Source organism: Ranitomeya variabilis, chromosome 1, assembly GCF_051348905.1.
Source record: "Ranitomeya variabilis isolate aRanVar5 chromosome 1, aRanVar5.hap1, whole genome shotgun sequence".
NCBI classification, from domain to species: domain Eukaryota; kingdom Metazoa; phylum Chordata; class Amphibia; order Anura; family Dendrobatidae; genus Ranitomeya; species Ranitomeya variabilis.
Window position 1 is genome coordinate 293,696,947 of NC_135232.1, and position 27,496 is coordinate 293,724,442.

The window sequence follows — 27,496 nt, forward strand, 5'->3', positions numbered from 1 at the left end:
TCATCCAGCAGCACAAACAAAATGTTCCATGGTGAACAAAATTTCCTGCAGTAATATACCATACTTTATTGCATAAAGGGAACCTGTCAGCAGGATTGTGCACAGTAACCTGCACACAGTGTCAGGTTGGCACTGTTATACTGATTAAAATGATTCCTTGGTTGATGAAATTTGTCTTGTGGTTGTTTCTTAATCTTTATTTTCAGTTTTGAGTTAATGATCTGCTTGTGCTGCGGGGCGGCCTGTGGGGGTCTTCATGTGGTGCTCTGATTAGGTATTCATAATGCAGACTGCTGACAGGCCACTGATCCCTCACTGACCTGCCCCCTAGTTTACATAATAAATATCTGTACATACTGAAGAAAAAAACAACCCCTTTTTCAGGCAGGTGCAACACGTGGCACTTGTGCTGCAGCATAATCGCATGTTTAATGTCCTAGTAATCACTGTTCTTCATGTCTCGGAGCTCGCCGAAAGCTGCTACAGCACAGGCGCGGGCAGCGCCATCTTGGAGGAGGACATTTTTTTTCTTCTCCAGCAAGATGGCACCTACGGCGCAATAGCAGCTATCGGATCTCTGTACACACCGATAGCTGCCACTACACAGGCGTGGCAGGCGCCATTTTCAAAATGATTCCTTTTTTTGTACTTGATCAATAACATGAAGAACAGTGGACAATAAACATGCAACTATGTAGAAGTTTTTTTTTTTCTTTAGTATGTATAGGTATTCAATATGTAAACTAGGGGACAGGTGACTGAGGGATCAGTGACCTGTCAGAAGTCTGCATTATGAATATGTAAAGCAGAGCACCACATGAAACCCGCCCCACAGGCTGCCCTGAGGCACGAGCATGTCATTAACTGAAAACTACACATGAAGATTAAAAAACAACCACAAGACAGATTTCATCCACCAAGGTATCATTTTAATCAGTATAACGGTGTTGACCTGACACTGTCTGTAGGTTACTGTGCCATCTTGCTGGAGAAGAAAAACAACTTTCCTCCTCCAAGATGGCGCCGCCCGCGCCTGTGCAGTAGCAGCTTTCAGCGATCTCCAAGACATGAACAACAGTGATTACTAGGAAGCTAAACATGTGATTATGCTGCTGCGCAAGTGCCACGGCCGGCAGAGCTTCCCTCTGGATTTCTGCATTGTCCATGTCAGAGAAGAGGACACGGGCACTTTTTGAAATGAGCCAGACAGCAAGTCCCCAGCACAGTCACACAGAGAAGAAGAAAGCTCCCTCGTGCATCAAGTCCAATCTTGAAGTGAAACAATAGAGAAACAAGACAGCACCATGTGCCCTTTTTTTAAAAGACATTTTATTTCTTACATAGATCTTGAAACAGAATCCGCTTTAAAATTCTTATAAAAGATCTCAGAACATAGTCCTAAAAGGTTCCCTATTGCTGGATTAGCCTTGTGGGATTTCCTGCACAGTGGCACCCGGCCACCAGCTGTGCGGTGGAATACATCACAAACCAAATAAAGTGAATAGCGTCATCTGCTGCTCCCTGCACAGCCATCATTGAAGGTGCCACAGTATGGGGGGAAAAAGGAGACAAAGCGCTATATTAGCACTGTGGCACCTTCATTCCCAGAGGATGGAGCTGCACCCATCATAAAGCAATAGCATATCATAGCAATATAAAAATCACTTTGAATTTCAATATTGGCAAAATGCTTGCAGGTTTCTTCATGCCCAAAAATTGTCCCCACTCAAAGCAGCCTTTCTAGACATTCTAAAAATATGCCCTCATAGGTATTTATGAGATGATAGCTTAAGGACTTTAGATAATGAAAAATATACACGGCACTCAAGGTTCCTGTATGGTGCTCAAGTCGGGTTTCCAGCCCCTCAATCCAATACTCAAAATTACTTGGCACTCAGAAGAATATTTTGCAAGTTGATTATTCCATTTATTTGTACATCCAGTTTAGAAAATGAACGTTTTCGGTCCATACATCAGACCTTCATCAGAACTGTCTTTTTTAACAAACTGAAATACAGGTAGATAATATAAAACAATGAATGTCAATCTACAATAAGACACAATACACATGGTGCACAACATAAAGGACAATGGAATTATAGTAATATTATTTCCAGACCAAAAATCCATCATGTGACAGACCGAGTGCATGCAACCATGGCGGCTGGAGAAAATCCGGGTTGGTGGTCCGTGAGTAGTCAGTGCTTACAATTATTGAAAGCTAGATGACAGGAAGTAACAACGATTGTACGGCTGTACGTGCAGATAAGGAAAAGAAACAATGGCGCACACAGTGGAAGGTTGTGGCTTATGACGGTAAGTCCCGACAGTGGACTATCATAGTGGTAAAGATCCATATTGCCTCAAAAGGATACTAGGTGAAGCATAAGTCCGGGTACTGGCACGATGTGTTGTGCTCTACAGCGTGCTAGTGACAGCCTATAAAGTAAGTGTGACAACATATATAGATTAGCACAGGTGATAGTGTCTATGCTGTCAGAAACACAAGTCATTATGTAAATACTGTACGTGACCCGCTTAGATACTGAGTAGGTGGTCTATGGCACATTGAGGCGAGCAGAGAGGAAATACAAAGAAAGTAAAAATGAAGGATAAAAAGATGAAGGGAGAATATATATGTTTCTTCTAGAGCCAGGTGACGGTCCCGCTTGTGATATGAATGATATAAATGCTGAGAACACAAATAAAAATAATGTTACCTGGTAGATATAATGTGGAAGGGTATATCAAGGCCTAGATAGGCCAGAGCTGGGTGACCCGGGATAAGGCAGGGAGGCTAGCAGCCTGGAATATATGAGGAAAAATGTATGGTAACCCCAATATATATATATATAGTAACGCTCTACAGGTATGGAAAAAGAAGTAGTTACCAGGTTGCCTCACTATGCCTGGATAGGTGATGCTGTGCGAAGGCGCCGATCTGCTGCTATAAGTGGCGCTGGAGGAAGGAATAGGAGGAAAACAAACCTGAATATCACATGCAGGTATTGGTGGAGAGCATTGCCCCTAGTCGGTCCGTCGTTACCTTAAAACGCCAGCTACGTGGCGTGAAAACTGGAAGTCCCGGGCACCGCTGTGTAATGGCGTTACTTCCGGGTTTAAAAGCCCTATGTGATCAGGTCATGTGACCCGCCGCGTCATGTGACCGCGGTGCATCTCAGTGCGCATGCGCGCTTCTAATACTAAGAGAAAGCAGCGGTGACTGCAGGGGATATGTTATCAGACTATTGCGCATGCGTTGGGGCCAGAAAACGGTGACTGCAGGGGATCTATGTCTGACTATTGTCCAGAATCCAGAATGCTTCCCTTCTTTTAAGTGTTTTTGTACGATTTTGACCTCTTCTCTGGGGATCTATCTGCTCTAGAACCTGAAAACGGAGTTGGGAAATATTATGGTTTTTTTCATTGAAATGATAGGGAAGTGGTAAGAACACTTAAAAGAAGGGAAGCATTCTGGATTTTTACCTTACAGACCCTAGAACCCAAGGGACTTAACAGGGAATTTGAAGTAGCAGCATTCCTGTAATTATTTATATATAGATTATGTATGCAATTCCTATTATGGCAATGTATGTATATAGTTATTTTAATTAGTTTGTCTAATTCTATTATGTCTTTTCTTTTCTCCTAGAATCGATAGTTTCACGGCACACACGTGGCACTGGCGGTCACATATGGCACCGTAGATGGTAGAGTATATAAGCACCTATAGGGACTTGGCACTATGCAGGCGTCATTATTCTGTCTTGTTTACTTCCCATCTCGTTTCATTCATTCTCTCTATGCTCGTTCTTTGCCTCTTACAGGACGGCACAGTTTGCCCTGGCAATTACTATGCACATTCCTCACATGCACAATAGTCAGACATAGATCCCCTGCAGTCACCGTTTTCTGGCCCCAACGCATGCGCAATAGTCTGATAACATATCCCCTGCAGTCACCGCTGCTTTCTCTTAGTATTAGAAGCGCGCATGCGCACTGAGATGCACCGCGGTCACATGACGCGGCGGGTCACATGACCCGATCACATAGGGCTTTTAAACCCGGAAGTAACGCCATTACACAGCGGTGCCCGGGACTTCCAGTTTTCACGCCACGTAGCTGGCGTTTTAAGGTAACGACGGACCGACTAGGGGCAATGCTCTCCACCAATACCTGCATGTGATATTCAGGTTTGTTTTCCTCCTATTCCTTCCTCCAGCGCCACTTATAGCAGCAGATCGGCGCCTTCGCACAGCATCACCTATCCAGGCATAGTGAGGCAACCTGGTAACTACTTCTTTTTCCATACCTGTAGAGCGTTACTATATATATATATATATATTGGGGTTACCATACATTTTTCCTCATATATTCCAGGCTGCTAGCCTCCCTGCCTTATCCCGGGTCACCCAGCTCTGGCCTATCTAGGCCTTGATATACCCTTCCACATTATATCTACCAGGTAACATTATTTTTATTTGTGTTCTCAGCATTTATATCATTCATATCACAAGCGGGACCGTCACCTGGCTCTAGAAGAAACATATATATTCTCCCTTCATCTTTTTATCCTTCATATTTACTTTCTTTGTATTTCCTCTCTGCTCGCCTCAATGTGCCATAGACCACCTACTCAGTATCTAAGCGGGTCACGTACAGTATTTACATAATGACTTGTGTTTCTGACAGCATAGACACTATCACCTGTGCTAATCTATATATGTTGTCACACTTACTTTATAGGCTGTCACTAGCACGCTGTAGAGCACAACACATCGTGCCAGTACCCGGACTTATGCTTCACCTAGTATCCTTTTGAGGCAATATGGATCTTTACCACTATGATAGTCCACTGTCGGGACTTACCGTCATAAGCCACAACCTTCCACTGTGTGCGCCATTGTTTCTTTTCCTTATCTGCACGTACAGCCGTACAATCGTTGTTACTTCCTGTCATCTAGCTTTCAATAATTGTAAGCACTGACTACTCACGGACCACCAACCCGGATTTTCTCCAGCCGCCATGGTTGCATGCACTCGGTCTGTCACATGATGGATTTTTGGTCTGGAAATAATATTACTATAATTCCATTGTCCTTTATGTTGTGCACCATGTGTATTGTGTCTTATTGTAGATTGACATTCATTGTTTTGTATTATCTACCTGTATTTCAGTTTGTTAAAAAAGACAGTTCTGATGAAGGTCTGATGTATGGACCGAAAACGTTCATTTTCTAAACTGGATGTACAAATAAATGGAATAATCAACTTGCAAAATATTCTTCTGAGTGCCAAGTAATTTTGAGTATTAGCTTAAGGACTTTAGTCATGTTTTGGGCTTTAAACGTTTTAAAGGACGTCCTATCATCTTCAGTGCACAGGTTGAATTGTTTGATCACACAAGAGTTGAGATTAGACCCTTCTCCGATCTCGGCACTTCAGTTGCTCCCATGTGTACAATGGACAACGACCTCACAATCTATATGAAAATGATTTTCATGATGTGACAACTAAATTTACAAAAACAAATAAAACCTTCTTCAACAAAGTAGAAAAGGAACCTACCTTCATGAAATGCAGTATGCAAGAAAGAGTCATCGAAGAGAAGACAATGTCCTTCAGCCCAACACTGAGGTTCTCCTCCTACCACAAGCTCACAGTTAGCTGGGATTCGTAGACCTTGAAATGAAACATGCAGTGTTATTATATAGTAGCCTTTTGAGACATGTCAACTTTATAATGTTTCATACTGTAGTAGAAAAAATTATTTTAGTACAAGTTATCTCCAGCATTCACATATTGAATATATGTGTGGTCTTCATTAAAGGTAGTCTGTCACTCCCAAAACTCAAAATAAATAATTTATACAGTCACACATGAAACTTTGTCCCATAAACATCATATTCATGGTACAAATTTTAATTATTTTTGTTAAATGTAGAACAGATTTATTCCATATATAAATAAGGGGCTTTGGTGCACCCTCACAGCAAGGCCAAGTGCTTGGTGCATGGTTCCTTTTGCTCAATTACCATCCTCCGCCCCTCCTCTTATGATGATTGACAGCATTCCAAGTACAGCTGCCTGCAAGGGAACACAAAACCTAGAGAAAAGAACTGGAACATAAGTTGGCATGCATGCAGCTTGTAAGCACATGTTCACACTCTCCACTAAACAGACAAAACCCAAGATGAAAACATAATGAGCAAACAACCTGCAATAAATAAATAAACAGCAATAGTGTATGACAATATAGGCTGCTTATTTTCGATCAAAATTATGTCAACTATGTAAAAGCCATCCCACTACGTCACGGTGACCCTATTTGTGACAGTCCTAATCTCTAATATTAAAAACCTACCATTTGTCAAGTGACCTGCATATGGATAAGACCTGAGAAGGACAGAGAAAAGGCTTGAGGACACGTAACCATGGGGAACCACATGAATGTAATATCCAGCTCAAATAAAAAATGGCCCACACCTTTATTTGCACTGGTGGGAAACAAACAAAAAACCTAAAGAGGAACTGGAATATAGGTTGGTGTGCATGCAGCGTGTAAGCGAATGTTCACCCTGGCCACTAAACAGACAAAACCCAAGATAAAAACAATTTTTTGCCTGTTTAGTGTTCAGTGTGAACATGCACTTACACGCTGCACGCACACCAACTTATATCCCAGTTCCTCTCTTTAGGTTTTTTGTTTCAGTTTTTTTGCACCCGATGCAAGTATAGGTGTGGTCTGCCTTTTCTTGAGCTGGATATTACATTCATGTGGTTCCCCATGGCTGCATGTTCACTAGCCGGGTCTCAGTTCTTCTCCGCCCTTATCCACATGCACGTCACTCGACAAATGGTAAGGTTTTAATAATAGATGTTAGGACCTTCCTGAACAGGGTCACCGTGACGTGGTGGGATGGCTTTACATTTTTTTCAATTAAAATTATGCTAACTAAGCACCCTACATTATTCTTATGCACCATTGCTATTTATTTACTGCGGCTATTTGTCTATTATGATTTCATCTTGGGTTTTGTCTGTATTGGAATCCTTAATCATGCACACACTGATACTGCAGGGGCTGAGATACAATGTCAGAGTATGTGGACGCCATCTGATCGCCCTGTCTTGTCTGCAGTGGTCCCTCACTGCCCAAAAGATTGCATAGTGGAAGGTGGCTGATGCTGACGTGAGAGGGAGATGAGCGAGATCACACACTGGACACTGAGTTCTTAGCTCCTGCAGTGTCAGTGTGTATAGGGCTGAGGATTCAACATAGGCAGATCTCTTTGGAGCTCTGTCAATCATCATATTGGCAGGAGGGAAGGAAAGCTGTAATTGAGGGGGTGGAATGGTGCACCAAAGCCCTACTTATTTACAAATGTAATAAAACAGGGGTTACATAAAGCAAAACTTATAATATGTCCCATATATGAATGTACAAATGGTTTAAATTTCAGTACTGGGGTGACAGACTCTTGGTTACATTTTTGGTGGCACAGGATGCTTGGTGAGTAAATCACAGTGGTTGACACCATAGACTTGATGGTTGGAGAACTTACTTTTGGATAAGATTTCTTCCCGACTGGGAGTTGTGTCTAAAGTGGCTGTTGGCTCTCGCTCACCCTAGAGCGTGATATACAGCTCATTATCCAGTGGTTGCTCACTCTCTTTCAGAAAGGTAGCCCATACTGATCCAACCACGCTACCCTTTCTTTTACATTTTCTCAAACCATATCACCCCCATTATCCCATCAGCTTCTCTTCAGTCACACCACTCGGGCTGTGGAGCACGTGCACTTTTTGGTCTCTGTATTTATCTTTAAATTGCAAGCACACTGCAGCTATCTAATAGGCCATGTGCACATAGTCAGTATTTGGTCAGTAATCGACCTCAGTATTTGTAAGCCAAAACCAGGAGTGGGTGATAAATACAGAAGTGGTGACGTGTTTCTATTATTCTTTTCCTCTGATTATCTGTAAGCCGAAACCAGGAGAGGAACAATCAGAGGAAAAGTATAATAGAAACACGTCACCACATTCTGTATTTATCACCCACTCCTGGTTTTGGCTTACAAATACTGAGGAAAAAAACTGAACGTGTGCACGTGGCCCTAGTGATCTGCTCACCACAACCACATAGGCTATCCATCATTTACACGCCTGACATTTGCTTGCAGCCCACAGTGTACTCATTGTCAGTTACCAAGTGGATTCTCTAAAAACAAAAACAAAAAAATTAAGGAGAGTGCTACATGGAGCATCATCATTACTTAGAACTGCCTATTCCACCCATTTTTAATTCACCCTTTTTGTGGGTGCAGTTTGCAGTGTGGAGGGCAGAACAGCCCACGCACGCTCCGGTTGCTGATCGTATGCAGTGTTCACATGACAAACAACATCACAAGAGCGCAGCACTCACAGCAGAGAAGTGGTGCCAGTCTGGGGGTAAGTATGCGGTTTTTTTTTTAATTATTCAGGACACTTTGGACATTAATAAGGGGGATGTACAGCAGTGGAAAACCCTTTAAATGTGTTGAACTTGTGCCACTAACGACATATCACTTATCTACAGGTTTGGTGAAAATGTCCGATTGTTGTCAGTCTGTCATGGCGGGCAGACCCCCATCCAGACATTTATCTATCTAGTCAAGGGTTTAATATGAAATAATAATCTTCTTCGGAATGTCATTAGTCATGTTTATGCATTACAAAATTTGAATGACTGCAAAGTACATACTCCACTAAAACGTGGCTAAAAATGCTCCCCAGAAATGATAAGAGGTGTATTTTTACCCTAAGAGGAATATTTATACCTTTCTGTAAAAAAAAATGTAGCGCAACGTCTGTTTACTACATTCCAAGGCCAATAACAGGTCACTGAGGCTCCTCTAGTCTATGGCTATGTGGCCAAGCCGAAGCCGCAGCGGGAAGACAAGAAGAGGACGTCATCGTAAGAAGATGGGAGGCCCCAGACCGGACCGCGACGTCCATCGTACACGGACCGCAGAGGGACCGCCCCTGGGTGAGTATAATCTAACCTCTTTTTCTCATCTTTCAGGATACATTGGGGGCTTATCTACAGCATTACAGAATGCTGTAGATAAGCCCCTGATGCCGGTGGGCTTAGCTCATGTTCGATTTTGGGGGTGACAGGTTCCCTTTAACAACACATGTATGTGCTTCAGAGATGAGATGAATCACGGTCACGTGAAAGATTGGAGATTCTTATAAACTTTAGCTTCAGGCTGACATGTGATGCCAATCTCTATAATAAAACATTAGATACTTTAATGGATATCCATTAAAAAACAAAAACAGAAATATAGAAAAAACAGCTGTGAGTTGGTGTATTTAGGCTGGAAAAGGCCCCAAAACCAGGGACCTTTCCAGAGTGATAATATAAGCCAGCAGATGTTTGCTTTACCTTACCTAGTTGTAAAAAATATAGGGGATCCTACGGTTTTTTTTCCCCATTTTTTTTATTAAGGTAAACACCTTTCAGTACCACATAAAAGGCACTAAAGGGTGCAAGTTTATTATATGTAGAGGGGCGTGTGAAATTATCTACGGGATGTTTATTTTATTTCCACAAAAAAAGAAAAAACACACCTCCGCACTGCTGTTCTGAGTGGACCCCAAACCGCCAATGATTGCTAATACAACACCTAAAGGTTGCGGTGGCTATGCATCCGCTCCACTTATTAACTGCAGGGGTGCCGCGTCCAGAAAAAATAGAACAGAATCCAATGAAACAATTGAAGAAAAAAGGAGCGCACTTACCCTGGAGGAGCTTTGAATCACTTTATTTGGACATTCTTAAAAAGCAGAGAGCAGGGAGGGATAAAATCAACTACGGACAACGGCCGTTTCATGCTAGACGGCACTTCAACGGGTCCACATGCTGATGAGATCCGGGGAGTGTTTTATAGACCCACCTGGGTCGCAAGCACCTCCCATACCTTGCTCAAAACATGAACACAATTACATTTAAAAAACAATGAGTGCTGAATTAAAAACAAACAAACCCATGCACAATAGATAAGACAAAATTAAACATTAAAAGCTGATGGTGAACCTATTACAAAAAAACTGACATAACAACTTTTTCGTTCAGGCCAGATGGTCCCGCTGCCTCTGTGCGCAGAATCCATCTCGCCTCTCTGCGCAATAGAAGGCGATTCAAATCACCTCCTCCCTCCGGGAGGGAGACATGCTCTAAACCAGCGAATCTGAGCACCCGGACATCACTCCCATGGTGAGTACGGACATGATCTATAAATCTCGGAGCCCCCTTCCCCGTTCTAACAGAATTGAAATGCTCCCTAATACGGACAAATAGAGGGCGGACTGTTTTACCGATGTAAAAATTCCTGCATGTACAAAAGAGGACGTAGACTACATGAGTGGTCCTGCAGGATATAAAATCCCGTACTTTGTGTTGTATATGACCCACTCTGACACTATCCCCAATAAAATGATATTTACAGAAATTGCAGCCCCCGCATTTAAAATTCCCCTTGGGAATGCTATCTGTGAGCCAGTTACTTTTATTTGTCACAAAACGGTTGCAGACTATACTGTCCCTAATATTTCTACTGCGGCGGCTGGCAAACAAAGGTCCCCTATCCACTATTTCTTTTAAATCGGTGTCCTGTCGCAAGATCTGCCAGTTTTTACGGATAGCTGTTCTGATGTGACTGTCCAGTGGGCCAAACTTAAAACTGAACACAAACTTTTTTTCACACTTTTTTTCGGGGGTAACAGAGGCATCCGTGGCGACCGCCCTGTTGTAGGCAGTACTCAAAACAGAGGGGGGATACCCACGCTTTCTGAATCTGTCTACTAAATCGACTGACTGCTGCGCAAACCCTATTGGATCACTATTGATTCTCTTAACCCTGAGAAATTGACTGTATGGCAATGATTTTTTCATATATGACGGGTGGGCACTATTAAAATGTAGTAAAGAATTTGATGCAGAAGGTTTTCGATGCACTTCTGTAGATATGCCCCCTTCATTGATATGTAATTTCACATCCAAAAAACCAAGCTGGCTCCTCCAAATTGCGAGGTAAACCCCATATTCATGGTGTTGGATGTCCCCAGGTACCTCACAAACTCTGTGAATGTATCCTGGTGCCCATCCCACACCATAAAAATGTCGTCGACATATCTAGCGTATAGCTTGATATGCCGAAGAAAGGGGTTATTTGAGGAGTAAATATACTCCTCCTCCAACCTTGCAAGAAAGAGGTTAGCCAGGGTACATGCGACGGGGGTACCCATCGCGGTACCCACCGTCTGCAGGTACCACTGGCTATCGAATTGGAAAGCATTGTGCGTCAAAATGAAAGAAAGTCCCTCACAGATGAATTGTACAGTGTCTTTTCCTGTGGGTGTGTTCTCCAAAATGTGTCTGACTGTATCCACCCCTAATTTTTGTGGGATCCTTGTGTATAGACTTTCGATATCAATCGAAGTCAAGGCATATGATTCATGCCATTCAAAACCTTTTAGTATTTTTAAGAAATCCCCCGTGTCCTTAATGTATGAAGGGATGTCTCGCAAAAGGGGACGCAGCAGCCAGTCAATATAGGAGGACAGAGGCTCAGTCAGAGAGCCCACCCCCCGACACTATGGGACGGCCTGGGGGGGCCCCTGCCGATTTATGCAGTTTAGGTATGTGATACCAATGCGGTCTTCTAGGGAATTCTGGTAATAACTTTTCGGCTTGTTTAGAAGAGAAAACCCTTTTTTCCACATAACATCTTAATAGAGAGCGTAAAAGATTCTTAAATTTTACAGTGGGATCCCCCTTTAGCTTCACATATGTCCTTTCATCGGATAGTTGCCTCAGTGCCTCCGTTCTATAATAGTCACTCGTCATCAAAACTACATTTCCCCCTTTATCTGCCCCACGGACAGTCACATCAGACCAACCCCGTATTTCTGCTAAGGCACGTTTTTCTTTTAACTGGAGGTTATCTATAGGCGGTTCGTATATTAAAGCCTCTATATCTTTCAGAACCTGCGTTTAGAAAACGTCCACCAGATTGCCTGGGGACACTGGGGGCATATAGGTGGATCTAACCCCCTCTGTGAAGGGTACAGCAGCCAATTTGTTGCTACCAGCAGAAATAGGTGCTATATCCAAAGAATCAAGTAAGTCTCGTGTCTCTTCCCGTACGTCACCAAATGGGTCCTCCATGACAAAAAAACCAAGGGGGCCCACCTGGCAAGGTGCCTCTCCTGGGAGTACTTCTCGAGGAGCTGCATTATTTTTAGCTGTAACAAACGATTTAAATAAATGTATTTTACGGACAGCTTTAAATAAGTCAACTTTAAAATCCACTATATCAAATGGCTCCGATACACAGAAATTCAATCCCTTGGATAGGACAGATATATGCGCCTCATCTAGAACTCGTGGGGTTAAGTTGACCACAGTTATTTCGTTGGTCGCCATGACACTTGTCGCCTTTTTTTGGCGTTTCCTTCTACCATCTCTCCTACCCCCTCGACGCATCCTGCGTCCAAAGGGGATACACCGGGAGCGACTGCTTGTTGTAGTGACACCAAACCTGTGGATGTACCGGGATCTTCCGTAGCACTTGAGTCGGAGTCTGTTGTAAGATAATCCCTTTTATTCTTTTTGAAAAAGGGCTTACTCCGCGCTTGTCCTTTGTTCTGATTCCATTTATTACGAAATTTACGGTGGCCATCTGACGGTCCGCCTTTATTCCAGGTGAAAATCCTGCCTGATTTTATTTATCTATTCTATTACACCACTTTTTCCATACAAGTGGACAGAGCAGGGTTACATATTCTTATGGGAGCAGTGGTGTTGTAATGTGTGACCCCGCTCTGTCTGCTTCTATGGGAGTATTATTATGCTTTTGCTTACCGTATATAGCGCTATCATATTCCACAGCGCTTTACATACATTATCATCACTGTCCCAATGGGGCTCACAACCTAGATTCCCTATCAGTATGTATTTTGAAGTGTGAGAGGAAACCGGAGTACCCGGAGAAAACCCAGGGAGAACAAACAAACTCCTTGCAGATGTTGTCCATCGTGGGATTTGAACCCAGGATCCCAGTGCTGCAAGGGTGCAGTGCTAACCACTGAGCCACCCCAGTAGCTGACTAATTTTTTTTTATAGCATTTGCTGGATAGGGAGACCGACAATAATAAGAGGTTAGGATCTTCAATATACCGGTAATTGCGAGGTAGACCGCATAAATCTAAATAGGAGCCAATAGCACAAAGCACCTTTACTGATTTAAAACAGCAGGATATACCTGATTTACCCATTCTCTTCTTGGAAATATGTAGTTTGAAAATGCAGAGTTTTTCTATTATTAATTATACGAATTAAAAGTTATATTTTATTAGGGTCTTTAGTAAGGGAATCTTTATTTACCTATGGCAATATGCTAATATAGCAATAGAACCTTACGCTGCATTGTAAACAGTATAATTTTGTGTTATAGCATAAGGTGGGGCACATGAGCTCCCCATCGCTGAACCCCTGGGCTGATGGAAGTACTTGCCATCAAAAAGGATGTAATTATGGATTATTATGAGATGGAGTAGCTTTAGAACCAGGGAGTTATACAAATTGTAATAGCCTCGGCTAGACTTTGCGGAAATGTTGCACTGCTTCAATCTGCTTGCCATGAAGAAAGCTACAATAAAAGAACTCTATGTTGATGGATGCCAAATGGTATTTATACTTGTCTAGGGTGACATCTTCTAATTTGGTCAAGAAATCTGCAGAGTCCCCAATGTACAGGTGCTTTGTACAAAATTAGAATACCATCAAAAAGTTAATTTATTTCAGTTCTTCAATACAAAAAGTGAAACGCCTATATTATACAGTCATTACAAACAGAGTGATCTATTTCAAGTGATTATTTCTGTTTATGCTGATGATTATGGCTTACAGCCAATTAACCCCTTCACCCCCAAGGGTGGTTTGCACGTTAATGACCAGGCCAATTTTTACAATTCTGACCACTGTCCCTTTATGAGGCTATAACTCTGGAACGCTTTGACGGATCTTGGCGATTCTGACATTGTTTTCTCGTGACATATTGTACTTCATGATAGTGGTAAAATTTATTCGATATAACTTGCGTTTATTTGTGAAAAAAATGGAAATTTGGCGAAAATTTTGAAAATTTTGCAATTTTCCAACTTTGAATTTTTATGCCCTTAAATCACAGACATATGTCACGCAAAATACTTAATAAGTAACATTTCCCACATGTCTACTTTACATCAGTACAATTTTGGAACCAAAATTTTTTTTTGTGACGGAGTTATAAGGGTTAAAAGTTGACCAGCAATTTCTCATTTTTACAACACCATTTTTTTTTAGGGACCACATCTCATTTGAAGTCATTTTGAGGAGTCTATATGATAGAAAATACTCAAGTGTGACACCATTCTAAAAACTGCACCCCTCAAGGTGCTCAAAACCACATTCAAGAAGTTTATTAACCCTTCAGGTGTTTCACAGGAATTTTTGGAATGTTTAAATAAAAATGAGCATTTAACTTTTTTTCACACACAATTTATTTCAGCTCCAATTTGTTTTATTTTACCAAGGGTAACAGGAGAAAATGGACCCCCAAAGTTGTTGTACAATTTGTCCTGAGTACGCTGATACCCCATATGTGAGGGTAAACCACTGTTTGGGCGTATGGCAGAGCTTGGAAGGGAAGGAGCGCCATTTGACTTTTCAATGCAAAATTGACTGGAATTGAGATGGGACGCCATGTTGCGTTTGGAGAGCCCCTGATGTGCCTAAACATTGAAACTCCCTACAAGTGACACCATTTTGGAAAGTAGACCCCCTAAGGAACTTATCTAGATGTGTGGTGAGCACTTTGACCCACCAAGTGCTTCACAGAAGTTTATAATGCAGAGCCGTAAAAATAAAAAATCATATTTTTTCACAAAAATGATCTTTTTGCCCCCAATTTTTTATTTTCCCAAGGGTAAGAGAAGAAATTGGACCCCAAAAAATGTTGTGCAATTTGTCCTGAGTACGATGATACCCCATATGTGGGTGTAAACCATTGTTTGGGCGCATGGCAGAGCTTGGAAGGGAAGGAGCGCCATTTGACTTTTCAATGCAAAATTGACTGGAATTGAGATGGGACGCCATGTTGCGTTTGGAGAGCCCCTGATGTGCCTAAACATTGAAACTCCCTACAAGTGACACCATTTTGGAAAGTAGACCCCCTAAGGAACTTATCTAGATGTGTGGTGAGCACTTTGACCCACCAAGTGCTTCACAGAAGTTTATAATGCAGAGCCGTAAAAATAAAAAATCATATTTTTTCACAAAAATGATCTTTTTGCCCCCAATTTTTTATTTTCCCAAGGGTAAGAGAAGAAATTGGACCCCAAAAAATGTTGTCCAATTTGTCCTGAGTACGATGATACCCCATATGTGGGTGTAAACCATTGTTTGGGCGCATGGCAGAGCTTGGAAGGGAAGGAGCGCCATTTGACTTTTCAATGCAAAATTGACTGGAATTGAGATGGGACGCCATGTTGCGTTTGGAGAGCCCCTGATGTGCCTAAACATTGAAACTCCCTACAAGTGACACCATTTTGGAAAGTAGACCCCCTAAGGAACTTATCTAGATGTGTTTTTAGAGCTTTGAACCCCCAAGTGTTTCACTACAGATTATAACGCAGAGCCGTGAAAATAATTTTTATTTTTTTTCTCAAAAATGATTTTTTAGCCCCCAGTTTTGTATTTTCACAAGGGTAACAGGATAAATTAGACCCCAAAAGTTGTTGTCCAATTTGTCCTGAGTACGCTGATACCCCATATGTGGGGGGGAACCACTGTTTGGGTGCATGACAGAGCTCGGAAGGGAAGGAGCGCCATTTGGAATGCAGCCTTAAATGGATTGGTCTGCAGGCGTCACGTTGCATTTGCAGAGCCCCTGATGTACCCAAACAGTACAAACCCCCCACAAGTGACCCCATATTGGAAACTAGACCTCCCAAGGAACTTATCTAGATGTGTTGTGAGAACTTTGAACCCCCAAGTGCTTCACTACAGTTTATAACGCAGAGCCGTGAAAATAAAACATCTTTTTTTTTTCCCACAAAAATGATTTTTAGCCCCCCAAATTTTTATTTTTCTAAGGATAACAAGAGAACTTGGACCCCAGAAGTTGTTGTTCAATTTGTCCCGAGTACGCTGATAACACATATGTTGGGGTAAACCCCTTTTTGGGCGCACGGGAGAGCTCGGAAGGGAAGGAGCACTGTTTTACTTTTTCAACGCAGAATTGGCTGGAATTGAGATTGGACGCCATGTCGCGCTTGGAGAGCCCCTGATGTGCCTGGACAGTGGAAACTCCCCAATTCTACCTGAAACCCTAACCCAAACACACCCCTAACCCTAATCCCAACGGTAACCCTAACCACACCCCTAGCCCTGACACACCCATAATTCTAATCCCAACCCTAATCCAAACGTAAATGTAATCCAAACCCCAACCCTAACTTTAGCCCCAACCCTAACTTTAGCCCCAACCCTAACTTTACCTCCAACCCTAGCCCTAACCCTAACCCTACCCCTAACCCTAAACGTGACTGAAATACGTGGCACTGAAATACGTGGCACTGAAATACGTGATACGTGGCACTTAAATACGTGGCACTGAAACACGTGGCACTGAAATACGTGATACGTGGCACTGAAATACGTGGCACTGAAATACGTGGCACTGAAATATGTGATACGTGGCACTTAAATACATGGCACTGAAACACGTGGCACTGAAATACGTGGCACTGAAATACGTGGCACTGAAATACGTGGCACTTAAATACGTGGCACTGAAATATGTGATACGTGGCACTTAAATACGTGGCACTGAAATACGTGGCACTGAAATATGTGATACGTGGCACTTAAATACATGGCACTGAAACACGTGGCACTGAAATACGTGATACGTGGCACTGAAATACGTGGCACTGAAATACGTGGCACTGAAATACGTGGCACTGAAATACGTGGCACTGAAATACGTGGCACTGAAATACGTGGCACTATGACTGTCAGAAAATGTTCATTAAACGGTTAGGGGTGAGGTTAGGGGTAGAGTTAGGGTTAGGGTTTGGATCCCTTTATCACCTTGATGGTGGTGGGTGGCTTTTCAGTGTGTTTTCTGTTTTTTTTCGATAAAAATGCATGCGTTTTTAACGCAAACAAACGCATGTGCTTAAACGCAAGAAAATACTGCAGGTTGTATTTCTGAAAATGAACGCATGCAGAAAAAAAAACCGCATGCGTTTTCAATGTTAAATATAGGGGAAAAAACGCATGCTTTTTTTGTGCAAAAAACGCTGCAGACAAAACCGCAAGTGTGAAACCAGCGACGCTTTTTATAGCAAAAAAGTTTTTGCGTCTCCACATTTTGAGACCTATAATTTTTCCACATTTTGCTCCACAGAGTCATGTAAGGTCTTGTTTTTTGCGGGACGAGTTGCCGTTTTTATTGGTAACATATTCGGACACGTGACCGTTTTTGATCGCTTTTTATTCCGATTTATGTGAGGCAGAATGACCAAAAACCAGCTATTCATGAATTTCTTTTGGGAGAGGCGTTTATACCGTTCCGCGTTTGGTAAAATTGATAGAGCATTTTTATTCGTCGGGTCAGTATGATTACAGCGATATCTGATTTATATCATTTTTTTATGTTTTGGCGCTTTTATACGATAAAAACTAAAATATAGAAAAAATAATTATTTTGGTATCGCTTTATTCTCAGGACTATAACTTTTTTTTATTTTTTTGCTGATGATGCTGTATGGCGGCTTGTTTTTTGCGGGACAAGATGACGTTTTCAGCGGTACCATGGATATTTATATCAGTCTTTTTGATCGCGTGTTATTCCACTTTTTGTTCGGCGGTATGGTAATAAAGCGTTGTTTTTTGCCTCGTTTTTTTTTTTTTTTTCTTACGGTGTTTACTGAAGGGGTTAACTAGTGGGGCAGTTTTATAGGTTGGGTCGTTACGGACGCGGCGATACTAAATATGTGTACTTTTATTGTTTTGTTTTTTTTATTTAGATAAAGAAATGTATTTATGGGAATAATATATTTTTTTTTTTATTATTTATTTAGGAATTTTTTTTAATTTTTTTTTACACATGTGGAGAAAATTTTTTTTTACTTTTTTACTTTGTCCCAGGGGGGGACATCACAGATCATTGATCTGGCAGTGTGCACAGCACTCTGCCAGATCGACGATCTGCTGTGCAGGGCTGCAGGCTTACCAAGTGTCTGCTCTGAGCAGACACTCGGTAAGCCACCTCCTTCCCTGCAGGACCCGGATGCCGCGGCCATCTTGGATCCGGGACCTGCAGCCAGGAAGGAGGTAGGAGACCCTCGCAGCAACGCGATCACATCGCGTTGCTCCGGGGGTCTCAGGGAAGCCCGCAGGGAGCCCCCTCCCTGCGCGATGCTTCCCTATACCGCCGGTACACTGCGATCATGTTTGATCGCGGTGTGCCGGGGGTTAATGTGCCGGGGGCGGTCCATGACCGCTCCTGGCACATAGTGCCGGATTTCAGCTGCGATATGCAGCTGACACCCGGCCGCGATCGGCTGCGCTCCCCCCGTGAGCGCCGCTGATCGGTGATGATGTACTATCCCGTCGGCGGTCATACGGGCCCACCCCACCTCGACGGGATAGTACGTCTGATGTCAGGAAGGGGTTAAAACCCAAAAGTCATTATCCCAGTAAATTAGAATAATTAACAAAAAAACACCTGCAAAGGCTTCCTAGAGCCCCCGTCTCACTAAGCGAGATCGCTAGCGAGATCGCTGCTGAGTCACAAGTTTTGTGACGCAACAGCGACCTCAGTAGCGATCTCGCTATGTGTGACACGTAGCAGCGACCAGGCCCCTGCTGTGAGATCGCTGGTCGTGTCGGAATGGCCTGGACCGTTTTTTGATCGTTGAGGTCCCGCTGAGTAGCACACATCGCTGTGTTTGACACCTTACCAACGACCTCGTTGACGACTCAGACACTGAATCGTCATAATAGCTCCCATGTGACATCGTTGTACAGGTCGCTGGTGAGATGTCAAACAGTGAGATCGCAGCAGCGATCGTTGGGAAGATCTCACTGTTTGACATCTCACCAGCGACCCCATAGCGACGCAGCAACGATCCCTGACAGGTCGTATCGTTGTCGGGATCGCTTTAGCGTCGCTAAGTGAGACGGGGCCTTAAGCGTTTAAAAAGGTCCCATAGTCTGTTTCAGCGGGCTCCACAATCATGGGGAAGACTGCTGACTTGACAGATGTCCAGAAGGCAGTCATTGACACACTCCACAAGGAGGGTAAGCCACAAAAGGTCATTGCTAAAGAAGCTGACTGTTCACAGAGTGCAGTATCCAAGCATATTAATGGAAAGTTGAGTGGAAGGAGAAAGTCTAATAGAAAAAAGTGCAAACAACCAGGATAACCACAGCCTTGAAAGGATTGTTAAGAAAAGGCCATTCAAAAATTTAGGGGAGATTCACAAGGAGTGGACTGCTGCTGGAGTCACTGCTTCAAGAGCCACCACACACAGACGTATCCAGGACATGGGCTACAAGTGTCGTATTCCTTGTATCAAGCCTCTCATGACCAATAGACAGCGCCAGAAGCGTCTTACCTGTGCCAAGGAGAAAAAGAACTGGACTGTTGGTCAGTGGTCCAAGGCGTTGTTTCCAGATGAAATTAAATTTTGCATTTCATTTGGAAATCAAGGTCCCAGAGTCTGGACAGAGAGTGGAGAGGCACACAATCCAAGAAGCTTGAGGTCTAGTGTGAAGTTTCTAAAATCAGTGATGGTTTGGGGAGCCATGTCATCTGCTGGTGTAGGTCCACTATGTTTTATCAAGACCAAAGTCAGCGCAGCCATCTACCAGGAAATTTTAGAGCACTTCATGCTTCCCTCTGCTGACAAGCTTTTTGGAGATGGAAATATCATTCTCCAGCAGGACTTGACACCTGTCCACAGTACCAAAAGTACCAATACCTGGTTTAAAAACAACAGTATCACTGTGCTTGATTGACCAGCGAACTCGCCTGACCTTTACCCCATAGAGAATCTATGGGGTATTGTCAAAAGGAAGATGAGAGACACCAGACTCAACAATGCAGACGAGCTGAAGGCTGCTATCAAAGCAACCTTGGCTTCCATAACACCTCAGAGGTGCCACAGGCTGATCGCTTCCACGCCATGCCCCATTGATGCAGTAATTGATGCAAAAGGAGCCCTGACCAAGTATTGAGTGCATTTACTGAACATACATTTCAGTAGGCCAACATTTCGGATTTTAAAATAATTTTTCAAGCTGGTGTTATAAAGTATTCTAATTTACTGAGATCATGGGTTTTCATTGGCTGTAAGTAGTGATGAGCGAGTATATTCGTTGCTCGGGTTTTCACGAGCACGCTCGGGTGACCTCTGAGTATTTACAACTGCTCGGAGATTTAGTTTTCATTGCGGCAGCTGGATGATTTACAGCTACTAACCTGCTTGATTACATGTGGGTATTCCCTAGCAACCAGACATGTACTCAGCCTGGCTAGTAGCTGTAAATCATTCAGCTGCCCCGAAGAAAACTAAATCTCCGAGCAGTCATAAATACTCGAAGGTAACCCAAGCGTGATCGGGAAAACCCGAGCAACGAGTACACTCGCTCATCACTAGCTGTAAGCCATAATCATCAACATTAATAGAAATAAACACATGAAATAGATCACTCTGCTTGTAACGACTCTATATAATATAATGAGTTTAACTTTTTGTATTGAAGAACTGAAATAAAGTAACTTTTTGATGATATTCTAATTTTGTGAGAAGCATCTGTAGAAAATGGGAGTGACAGAGAAAATGGGTTCAGAATTTTGCCAAGACAGATGCTAACATTTTGGATAATTGAGTTGACTCCAGAAACTATGGGGTGTCCCTTCAATGGGTTCAGTCCTTTATGCACTTTTGGCAAAGCATAAAAAGTTGGCGCATGTCATTGTCACGTGACCTATGACAAGGGGGGACTAGCATCACTAGGGTCTCAGAGCACATTGGGAGTCATGTGACTGCTCTAGAATTCATAATTTCGGAGCATGCGCAATGAAACATTGGGAGACTTATTCAGTCATTGATCTAATGTAACTTTGTCACTCTGTAATTAGAATATGGACCTACCTAAGTATATAAACCAGCCTTGATACCATAAGACACAGCAGCATCTCACATCACCTGGACCATTTGGTAGGTTTTTCTTTTCCTGGACTATTGATGAATCTTGAAAGGGAGGGGAAACACGTCAAGATGGTGACTCTGGACATCTCTTAAAAGGCAAGTGCCCCTTAGCAACATTAGGCATACTATGATTACCGGTAATAGGAAATGTGATTTTTTTATTCCCCTTTTGGTTACATGCTGGTCTCTTGAAATTGTTGTGCATATATATCTTGTGTCCAGTGCAGTCAGGGTCATCATAAACACTAGTATCACTTATGCATTTGTGCCCATATTTGTATATATGTTATGGGCTACTGTTGTACAGCATTTTGTATCATATTATTGTATTGTTGCATTGCTTTTATTTGCTACAGGAAATTGTTTGATATAAAGTCTTTAGGGCTCTACAGGGGTTACTAGAGCCAGACCACGATGAGAAGGGTACCATCTCTTGCGCTGTCTATTAGGATGCCAACCTCTGAGGAGTGGGGGCAGTGTTCTGGATCACTGCGTTGAGAAACACGTGATGGTGTCTCCGCAGTGTTGGATGTTTTGGTCTCCCCGAGGTCATTCATCTGTTCCTTCATAGCCTTTCACCAGGCACTGCTCCTAATAGCCAGTTTCCTACTCCACACTGATGAGGGGCAAAAACCCCGAAACAGCTGTTTGTGGATGGATACCATGCTTGGCATAGGTGGTCTTCCTTTATTGGATATTCTCCTTTATTGGATGCTGCCCTTCCCGTGGTTGTTCCTTCCCGGAGAAAGGCCTGGCTATTCATTGCTTGCGTTGAGAAACACGTGATGGTGTCTCCGCAGCTTACTTTACATGCGTTTGCATATTTCCCATAAGGGATGGGGGCAGTGTTCTGGATCACTGCGTTGAGAAACACGTGATGGTGTCTCCGCAGTGTTGGATGTTTTGGTCTCCCCGAGGTCATTCATCTGTTCTTTCATAGCCTTTCACCAGGCACTGCTCCTAATAGCCAGTTTCCTACTCCACACTGATGAGGGGCAAAAACCCCGAAACAGCTGTTTGTGGATGGATACCATGCTTGGCATAGGTGGTCTTCCTTTTTGGATATTCTCCTTTATTGGATGCTGCCCTTCCCGTGGTTGTTCCTTCCCGGAGAAAGGCCTGGCTATTCATTGCTTGCGTTGAGAAACACGTGATGGTGTCTCCGCAGCTTACTTTACATGCGTTTGCATATTTCCCATAAGGGATGGGGGCAGTGTTCTGGATCACTGCATTGAGAAACACGTGATGGTGTCTCCGCAGTGTTGGATGTTTTGGTCTCCCCGAGGTCATTCATCTGTTCCTTCATAGCCTTTCACCAGGCACTGCTCCTAATAGCCAGTTTCCTACTCCACACTGATGAGGGGCAAAAACCCCGAAACAGCTGTTTGTGGATGGATACCATGCTTGGCATAGGTGGTCTTCCTTTATTGGATATTCTCCTTTATTGGATGCTGCCCTTCCCGTGGTTGTTCCTTCCCGGAGAAAGGCCTGGCTATTCATTGCTTGCGTTGAGAAACACGTGATGGTGTCTCCGCAGCTTACTTTACATGCGTTTGCATATTTCCCATAAGGGATGGGGGCAGTGTTCTGGATCACTGCGTTGAGAAACACGTGATGGTGTCTCTGCAGTGTTGGATGTTTTGGTCTCCCCGAGGTCATTCATCTGTTCCTTCATAGCCTTTCACCAGGCACTGCTCCTAATAGCCAATTTCCTACTCCACACTGATGAGGGGCAAAAACCCCGAAACAGCTGTTTGTGGATGGATACCATGCTTGGCATAGGTGGTCTTCCTTTATTGGATATTCTCCTTTATTGGATGCTGCCCTTCCCGTGGTTGTTCCTTCCCGGAGAAAGGCCTGGCTATTCATTGCTTGCGTTGAGAAACACGTGATGGTGTCTCCGCAGCTTACTTTACATGCGTTTGCATATTTCCCATAAGGGATGGGGGCAGTGTTCTGGATCACTGCGTTGAGAAACACGTGATGGTGTCTCCGCAGTGTTGGATGTTTTGGTCTCCCCGAGGTCATTCATCTGTTCCTTCATAACCTCTGAGGAGAGGCAGGGCCACTTCTAAAACCACATAGGGAATTTTTTAGTGGAATTATTTCCAATTTTCTGTGGAAATTCACCTACATCACTTTTTCCTTTGACAACATATTTGTGTCTTTTTTTCTATTTCTATTGTTGGTTGTTAATGTAGAGTGGGGAAAATAAGTATTTGATACACTGACAATTTTGCACGTTTTCCCACCCACAAAGAATGGATAGGTCTGTAAATTTTATTGTAGTTACACTTCAACTGTGAAAGACAGAATCTTTATTATTATTATTATTATTATTATTATACATTTTTATAGCGCCATTTATTCCATGGCGCTTTACATGTGAAAAGGGGCAAATACAGACAAGTACAATAAACATGAGCAAAAAACAAGGCACACACAAGTACAGAAGGAGAGAGGACCCTGCCTGCAAGGGCTCACATTCTACAGGGGATGGGTGAGGATACACTAGGAAAGGGTAGAGCTGGTTGTGCGGCGGTTCAGTAGACTGAGGATCACTGCAGGCTGTAGGCTTGTTGGAAAAAGTGGGTCTTCAGGTTCTTTTTGAAGGTTTCCGTGGTAGGCGAGAGTCTGATGTGTTGGGGTAGAGAGTTCCAGAGTATGGGGGAAGCAGGGGAGAAGTCTTGCATGCAGTTGTGGGAAGAAGAGATGAGAGGGGAGTAGAGAAGGAGATCTTGAGAGGAATGAAGGTTGCGTGTAGGTAAGTACCGGGAGACCATGTCACAGATGTATGGAGGGGACAGGTTGTGGATGGCTTTGTATGTCATAGTTATGGTTTTGAACTGGAGCCTCTAGACAAGAGGAAGCCAGTGAAGGGCTTGGCACAGGGGAGAGGCAGGGGAATAGCGGGGGAACAGGTGGATTAGTCGGGCATCTGAGTGTAGGATGGATTGGAGTGGTGCAAGAGTGCTAGAGGGGAGGCCAGAGAGTAGGAGGTGGCAGTAATCGAGACGGGAGAGGATAAGGGCGTGCACTAATGTTTTTGTGGTTTCATGGTCAAGGAATGCGCGGATCCGGGAAATATTTTTGAGTCTGAGTCGGCAGGAGGAGGCAAGGGCTTGGATATGTGGCTTTAAAGAGAGTGCAGAGTCGAGGATCACCCCGAGGCACAGAGTATGTGGGACTGTGGGAAGTGAGCAGCCATTGACATTGATGGATAGGTCTGGTGGAGGTGTAGTGAGATGGGGGTGAATTCTGTTTTGTCCATGTTTAGTTTTAGAAAGTGAGCAGAAAAGAAGGGAGATCCAGGATAGGGCCAAGTCTGTGATGCCAAGAGATAAGAGAATCTATAGCAGGAGGGAATGGCCACAGTGTCGAAGGCAGAAGAGAGGTCCAGGAGAAGGAGGACAGAGCAGTGTCACTTGCTCTTGGTGGTTAGTAGGTCGTTGGTGACTTTAGTTAGGGCAGTTTCAGTTGAGTGGTGCGGTCGGAAGCCAGATTGTAACTGGTCAAAGAGTGAGCAGGAGGAGAGGTGGGAGGACAGTTCAAGATGGACATGCTGTTCCAGTAGTTTTGAGGCATAAGGGAGAAGAGATATCGGGCGATAGCTAGACACAGAGGATGGGTCGAGGGAGGGCTTTTTGAGGATGGGTGTGATCGAGGTTATGTTTGAAGGATGACACCAGTTGTAAGTGAGAGGTTGTAGAGGTGTGTTAGAGTTGGGATGAAGACTGTAGCGAAGTTAGGGATGAGGTGAGACGGAAGCGGGTCAAGCGTGCAAGTGGTGAGGTGTGATCTTGACAGCAGGGTGGATAGTTGATTTTCTGTCATGGTGTAGAAGCTGGTTTTGGAGGAACAGGGCTGAGCAGCTAAGAGGGGCATTGGGCACTGCGGGCCAAAGCTTTCTCTGATCATATCAATCTTCTGTTTAAAGAAAGAGGCAAAGTCTTCAGCAGAAATGAGAGGAGAGGGAGGAGGTGCGGGGGGATGGAGTAGAGAATTGAAAGTGTTGAAAAGCTGTTTAGGGTTGTGAGACAGGGAGGATATGAGGGATGAGAAATATGTTTGATTTGCAGCAGTGAGCATGGACTTGAAGCTGGTGAGGGACTGCTGGTATGCGATGAAGTGCACGGCAGAGCGGGATCGATTCCATCTCCGCTAAGCGACCCTTGAAAGCCCTTCTCAGTTCTTTGGTCAGGCTGGTCAGCCAGGGCTGCCTGTTGATTGTACGAGTTTTACTATGTGTGAGGGGGTGGCCAAATCAAGTGTTCCTGTTATTGTGGTGTTGTAAAAAGTGACAGCACAATTTGTGTCATGAAGGGAAGCTATGTCTGTAAGAGGGAGAAGGGACTCAGAGAGTGATTGTAAATTGAGGTGTTTGAGATTTCTGTGAGGGTGGGTGAGTTTGTAGAGTGGGGGTTGTGCACTAGGAGAGGAGAGGGAACAGAATGTCAGTAGGTTTTGGTCAGACAGGGGGAGGGGTGGGTTAGTGAGATTAGTAAGGGAACAGCGGCAGGTGAAGATAAGGTCCAGCGTGTGACCATCTTTGTGAGCGGCCGCGGAGGACCACTGAGTGAGGCCAAAGGAGGCAGTGAGCGATAAAAGTTTAGAGGCAGCTGAGGTAGAAGAGTCAATGGGTATATTGAAGTCACCCATGATGATAGTGGGGATTTCGTCATAGACGAAATGAAGTAGCCGGGTGGTGAAGTGGTCGAGAAAGGTGGAGATGGCTAGTTCAGGGTGGCGGTAAATGACAGCGAGTTGGAGGTTGGAGGGGGAATAGATGCGGATGAAGTGTACCTCAAACGAGGGAAGAGTAGCAGAGGGTGGTAGCGGCATTGGTGAAAAGGAGCAGGTATCGGACAGGAGCAAGCCAACTCCTCCACCACGTTTGTTGCTGGGGCGAGTAGTGTGAGAGAGATGGAATCCACCATAAGAAAGTGTAGCTGAAGAGGCTGAGTCAGAGGGGGTGAGCCAGGTTTCAGTGATGCAAAGGAAGGAGAGTTTGTTGGTGATGAAGAGGTTATGGATATACGACAGTTTGTTTCAGACAGAGCGTGCTCCACGTAGGGGGACTGGGGGGGGGTGGGGGCTGGATGAATGGTATGAGGTTATCAAGGTTGCAAGAACGTGTTGATCGTAGCAGGGTGTTAGAAATCAGTGTGGGGATGTGTTGAGGAGGGCCAGGATTTGGGGATACGTCGCCAGCAATGAGGAGGAGTAGACAGAGCGTTAGAAGGTGGGAGCAGGATAGGACATGATGTGGCCGTGTGTGTCTGGAGAAAAAGGATTGTATATGGAGGAACAGTTGAGAAGAGGAGGTGAGATGGCTGGGGAGGATGGATGGGGAAATTACTAGTTCCTTACTAGGTGGGAGGATTACAGGAGGTAGGGAAAAATAGAGAATTATGGGGGTGAAAGTGAAAAGAATCCGAAACATTGTAGTGCTTTTATATTTTTAAAAATCCAGACAATCACATTTTGTTGGCAATTATAGAGGTCAGATGTTTCCTGTAGTTCTTGACCAAGTTTGCACACACTGCAGCAGGGATTTTGGCCCATTCCTCCAATACATATCTTCTCCAGATCTTTTAGGTGTCAGGGCTTTCTCTGGGCAACATTGAATTTCAGCTTCCTCCAAAGATTTTCTATTGGGTTCAGGTCTGGAGACTGGCTAGGCCAGTCCCAGACCTTGAAATGCTTCTTACAGAGCCACTCTTTACTTGCTCTGGCTGTGTGTTTCAGCTCATTATCATGCTGGAACACCCACACATCTTCAATAGAGATGGGCGGATGTTCGGGTCTGGCAGGTTCGGCTGAACAGTTACAAAAAGTTGGGGTTCAGGTACCAGAACAGTTCCCGGGCCCGAACCCAGACCCCATTCACTTGAATGGGGGGCCCGAACATTCAGTGTTTGCTGCGCTGTAATGTGCAAGACAGCGCGGCAAACACCGCTTCTGATCGGCGGTAAAATCATCCCCGCCAGTCAGAAAGCCGCAGTTCCCACGCTGTCAAAAGACAGCGGGAGCGCTCAGCTGTGATCGGAGGGATGAAGTTTACCTCTGGTCACTGGTGCTGCCGCTAATAACAGCGAGAGCAGGAGGGGCGGATGGGAGTATTCATCTGCCGCTGTTGCGCTGTAAATAAATAATTTAAAAAAACCCGGAGTGGGTTCCT

General features: G+C 43.9%; 1 protein-coding gene across 2 annotated transcripts in view; it reads right to left on the reverse strand.

Moving 5' to 3' along the window:
* The window catches only part of ASPHD2 (aspartate beta-hydroxylase domain containing 2), a 174,948-nt gene that overhangs the window by 1,508 nt on the left and 145,944 nt on the right, over positions 1-27,496 (reverse strand). For both annotated transcript variants that reach the window (XM_077295478.1, XM_077295487.1), the window contains exon 3: positions 5,569-5,682. In XM_077295478.1, the coding sequence (XP_077151593.1) occupies positions 5,569-5,682 (114 nt within the window). The remainder of the gene's footprint in view (positions 1-5,568; positions 5,683-27,496) is intronic.